The sequence below is a fragment of the Triticum aestivum genome, chromosome 1B (assembly GCF_018294505.1).
Source record: "Triticum aestivum cultivar Chinese Spring chromosome 1B, IWGSC CS RefSeq v2.1, whole genome shotgun sequence".
Classification (NCBI taxonomy): domain Eukaryota; kingdom Viridiplantae; phylum Streptophyta; class Magnoliopsida; order Poales; family Poaceae; genus Triticum; species Triticum aestivum.
The window spans coordinates 202,849,419-202,854,773 of record NC_057795.1 but is presented as its reverse complement, the minus strand read 5'-3'; the positions used below and the strand labels follow the sequence as shown (position 1 = coordinate 202,854,773).

The following is a 5,355-nucleotide window of genomic DNA, read 5'->3' as shown; positions in this document are numbered from 1 at the left end:
TGAACATTCGTAATCGGCAAAATAACTCGTATTCTGTGACCCGGCGACCCAACAGCCCATCGTTCTGAAGGCCGATGAGACGAGCCCAGCCCACACAGGAATGCTGACATGGGTGACGAATGGATCCCCGAACCGCCTAACCTCACTATGTCGACATCGTTTCCCACTCCCCCACGACTCCGTCCCAAAGCACCAACCCACGACCAGCTCCAACCTCCGCCATCTCATGAGTCAGACTGACAAATGGGCCCAAACAGGGAGTATGCCCCGCATGCAAGTCTCTCGACTTGATCACCATCGCGTGTGGCAAGCAGCAGCCCATCCCTGCCGAAGTATTAGAACCCCCTTGGAGAACAACGTAACAACTCCACGCTCGCGGAGCACGATCTCGACCGTCCAAAGCACGAACCGACGTTCAGCAGAGCAAGGAGTTCGTGCATCCAGTCCACGCCCTCGCGCTTTTCCCCACCGGAGACCCGCAACCCCACCGGCAGAGCCGTCTGGCCCGCAGCTCAGCGAAACGCGACCTTCCAACCCCAGGTGGAATCGCCACCGTCCACATTCTGGATCGTTGGCATTGACGGATCACGTCCGCTCTAGTACCCCGGCTGTTCGGTGCAGTGCCACCATGACGACACTCCCTCCCCTCTTTCTCTCTCTCGTACCCTGCGCGCTTTTACGTGCGAAGATAGCAAGGCATCCACCGCATCAAAAGAAAGGCTTGGCGAAGAGGTTAACGAATCGATCTTCTCCGAGTTTTTTGTCCTCGAGGAATTTAGCACCGCTCGGGATTCTCAGGCCATGATGATCGGTGTCGCAGGCTTCAGCCGGCACATCGGCCAGCTCTTGAGTAAAAGCAACGGTAAATCAGTCTGCTTTTCGAGGTTTCTTTGAAGCACATACTGTGTTCGCTTTGTGGTTGATGATCCGATCGATGTCAATGGTGGCTCAGGGTTTATTGCGGCGTCCCTGTCCGCGGCGAGCTGCGCGGACGAGGCGGAGAAGGCCGAGGGGGCGGGGTGCCGGGACGACGCGGCGGCGCTGAGGCTCAAATGGATTGCCATGGCGGCGATACTGGTGTCCGGCGTGATGGGCGTGGGCCTGCCGCTCGTGGGGCGGAAGCGGCGGACGGTGCAGACCGGCAGCGCTGTCTTCGTGGCCGCCAAGGCTTTCGCGGCCGGCGTGATCCTGGCCACGGGGTTCGTTCACATGCTGCACGACGCCGAGCACGCGCTCTCCAACCCCTGCCTCCCGGCCGCGCCCTGGCGGCGGTTCCCGTTCCCCGGGTTCGTCGCCATGCTCGCTGCTCTTGCCACGCTGGTGCTCGACGTCCTGGTCACCAGGTTCTACGAGACCAAGCACCGTGCGGAGGTAGCTCGGGTCAAGGCTGACGCCGCTGCCGCACTCGCCGCCGCGTCCACCTCCGCCAGCGACGAAGACATCACCGTGGTCACCGTCGTCGAGGGTGAGCACAAGGTCCCGCTCTTGCAAGCCCACTCCCATTCCCACGCGCAGTCGCATGGTCACGAGCTGGTGCAACCACAAGGACGCGAGGGGGAGGTGTCAGACCACGTGCGCTCCGTCGTGGTATCACAGGTGGTGTAATCTCTTCCTTGGGTTCACTTGTTTGATGCACTGCCCCTCAAAATATATATTGATTTTGGTTCCTGCAGATACTGGAAATGGGGATTGTGTCGCACTCGGTGATCATTGGGCTGTCGCTTGGTGTGTCTCGGAGCCCCTGCACAATCAGGCCACTGGTGGCAGCGCTCTCATTCCACCAGTTCTTCGAGGGATTTGCCCTCGGTGGGTGCATTGCGCAGGTGAGGAATTCAGTATGGATTGATAGAATAATGTGGAACGATTGTGGGATGACTACAAGGAAAATGAAAATAGTTGGAACGACCACAACTTCTACTGTTTGCACTTTGTAGAGTCTGTTCTTACAATATATAGGTTAATGTGGACGTCCATTTTTCACAGTGATGCAACATTTTTTTTTTCTGATGATGGTCTTGATTTAGGGATAAAATAACTATACTGAATTGCGCTTGATTTAAGTATTTACGGTTGTGAATTCTAGCATCACATGCAACAGAAAAGGATGCGAATTTACAAACCTCAAGCTCAGAAACCAGAAAGCTGGAAATATCAAGATTTTCATTGACAAATGGAAATCTCAAGGATTTAGAACTTCAGAAGTATCAGTTCATAAGAAAATACAGGAATATAAATGATATTCATTATGAAGGGAGCCCTAATCTGGTGTCAGCTGCCGCCCTCATAACATGAGCTGTGAATCCACCACCTGATTATGTTAAACTGAGTTAAATCCAGCAATTTAACTAGTCGAACTTGCATGTAGTTCTAGTTTTTGTCGTCAGGGATTGCACCTTTGTTAATTGGATGGAGGAGGGTTGACCTTCACAAATATAAGGTCTACCTATTTTAAATTTGAGGCTGTGATCGGCGGATATTCTATCACCAGCTTATTTTTCATTTGCAACTATTAGCCATTCAAGTTGCATGCCATCAACATAGACTTTATAGTATGGAGATAAACATCTGTGTATCTTGCCTTTCTCAAATTAGTACTACCTCTGTAAACTAATATAAGAGCGTTTAGATCACTAAAGTAGTGATCTAAACGCTCTTATATTAGTTTACGGAGGGAGTAATATTCTTTTATTGTGTATGAATTGGCTTCTAGTACATCGAGTTTCTTTGAACCATATAACTTTCCTGCTTATCGTCAGTATCTATCTGTGATGAGGCACATAACCAATTTTTTTTCCAAAAAACTAGGTGGCACAACTAAAACATATTGGTATGAGTATCCTTCTAAAACGTTAGGTCCAGGATTATTTGTGGCTCTCACTCTCCAGGAGCAACTGTCTGCTACTGAACGCTTTTGATTTGATTTCTTCTTTGTGAGAAAATCCAATTTATACTCGACGCTTAATCCAATATTTGGCAAAATGTGTTTCTTCCATGTGCTCCACTGCTCATGTACTGATCTTCCAAATAACTTGCTCTTATACCTGTATGTTCAACGTCTGACCTTATATGCCCCATCCACATTGCTCCCTCGTGTTTCCAAAATATTGTTTTCGTGTACTTGTTGATCTTTTTAATAGCTGTTGAACCAATCTAAAATTATATAGATTTCAAACGACTGAACTCACTAAAATCAGACGATCATACCACACCTTATTGGCTGAGGTTATATTGCCGTTTCTGTTTAAGTTGCTAATGTGACGTAAGCATATAAAACTGCATTGTTATTATGTGGGTCACTTATCTTCTGACTATAGTTTTCTTTTGCCCTTGCCCCATTGTTTTCTCTATAAGTAGCTTCTCAAGTAGCTTTATTGTGATAAAGCTTTTCTCATCTGGATTATCAAATTTGACACACTGCCAACATTTCTTCCAACAGGCTCAGTTTAAGAACCTTTCGGCAGTTATGATGGCGTCCTTTTTTGCCATTACAACACCAACTGGTATCGCCGCTGGGGCCGGTTTGTCCTCATTTTACAACGCCAATAGCCCCAGGGCTCTAGTGGTCGAAGGCATCCTCGACTCTGTGTCGGCCGGCATACTCATATACATGGTGCTGGTGGATCTAATCGCAGCCGATTTCTTGGGTGGGAAGATGACAGGGTCGCCACGGCAGCAAGTGATGGCCTATGTCGCCCTGTTCCTAGGTGCGCTCTCCATGTCATCGCTTGCAGTTTGGGCCTGAACCGGTTTAATGAGATGAAGGTAGCGGATGACGCCTACGTCCCAACATACTGCCTGTGATACATGTACATAACTAATGCATGTGCCTGTGTTCATATGATTGCATACATACATCAGATAACGTGCCCTTGTTTTTGATGGGCATGAGAGAACAGCGCCGGTGGAAACGCCTGAGCATTGCCTCTGTATATACTAGATGAATCCCCGTGCGTTGCTGCGGGATATTTTGTGCTAAAATTTCTAATGTGGAGAGATACGCCATGTAAAGAAAAATAGTGACTTGCATGTGCGTCAAAGCATTTCTCTTTTTGTGGGGAAAACATATCTTTCAAATGAGTGCATACAAAAGAATTGCTTGCAGCAAATTGTAACAGTTGTGTTAATACAAAGAATTGTAATGATGAGCTAATACAAAAAATTCGAAACAAAGAAGTCTTTAAGTGACGAAACTTGCCTATTACATACATGAAAAGAGTGCATCATGATCAGCATATCATATAGCTAAAAGTAATAAATTTGGATGTTGGATCCATGTACATGTGGTTATCATGTTACCTGAGCTGAACAACTGTTCTTATTATTGGAGTAACGTCAAAATGCAAGTAACCCATAACCATCTTCCAGAACAAAATAACTGTAGGAGACAAAAAAATGTTGCCACATACGCGAAAACTTGTACAAAAATGTCACCTAGTTTAATTGAACTTAAAATCTACTACCAATGCATCAAAGTCAACAATCACTAACCTGCAACTCTCAAAATCAAACAAAACGACATTTTTGGGATGTCAACTAATGGATAATAGTATAGCAATAGAATAAATGAAAAGTCAGATGAAAGAAAATTCATTCCATCAGGAACTATGAATGTGTCCAATGTAACTCTGAATATACGATGATCAAGACCGTCGACCTGAAGAAGACAATGATCATTAAGTCCGCATCAGAAATACTACATCGACATGCTAGGTAAGGAGTTGATGGCGAGATTCATATCAAGAATGGTATTATAAGGGCATTTACAACGCAGGCGCCAGGATCTGATTCCTGGCCGTTATAACAAAATCCTACCCGATTCCTTGATTTTTGCTAGCGTCGGAGCAAAGGTAGGCACCGGGTGCTTGCGGACCTTTACGTTAATATTTTAGTTCGATTAGCAGCTGTATGCTGCTGCTAGCATTGGAGAATGAGACTCCAGCATGGTGCTTCAATTGAGAGTTCCACTGCATCGTCACCAAAAGTGTAAGGGCATATTTATCCCTAAGGTGTTTCGGTGATTGATGACAATGCTTTTGCGGACTAATCGTGTGCGTTGAGCTTTTCAGAGATTCATCCTTTGGCACGAGACGATTCCCTCCCCTCGGTGCTTTATTCAAGACGGTGCAGCTCCGTTTCTATGTTGGTGGACTAGTTTCGTAGGAGTCACCATACTATCAAGAGGGGATCCGCTTTGATAAGGCTAGGGTGGAATCAACACGTACACATCCTTATCGCACACGCTGATCCTTCCCGCTTTAATGGAGTACTCTTTCCCTTCCCTGTATGCTTTGTCTGGTCCCAGCGGCAGTACCGCGGGCCACAGCGGTAGTACCGCCGAAAAGCAACAAGCGGTAG

General features: G+C 47.0%; 1 protein-coding gene across 1 annotated transcript; it reads left to right on the top strand.

The window, feature by feature from the left end:
- The first annotated feature begins 618 nt into the window (after positions 1-618).
- Positions 619-4,065, top strand: LOC123115725 (zinc transporter 7). Its single transcript, XM_044536830.1, has 4 exons — positions 619-862; positions 953-1,596; positions 1,674-1,823; positions 3,437-4,065. Exons 1-4 carry the CDS (start codon positions 802-804, stop codon positions 3,740-3,742), a joined length of 1,161 nt encoding a protein of 386 aa, XP_044392765.1. The 5' UTR covers positions 619-801; the 3' UTR covers positions 3,743-4,065.
- The last annotated feature ends 1,290 nt before the right edge of the window (positions 4,066-5,355 follow it).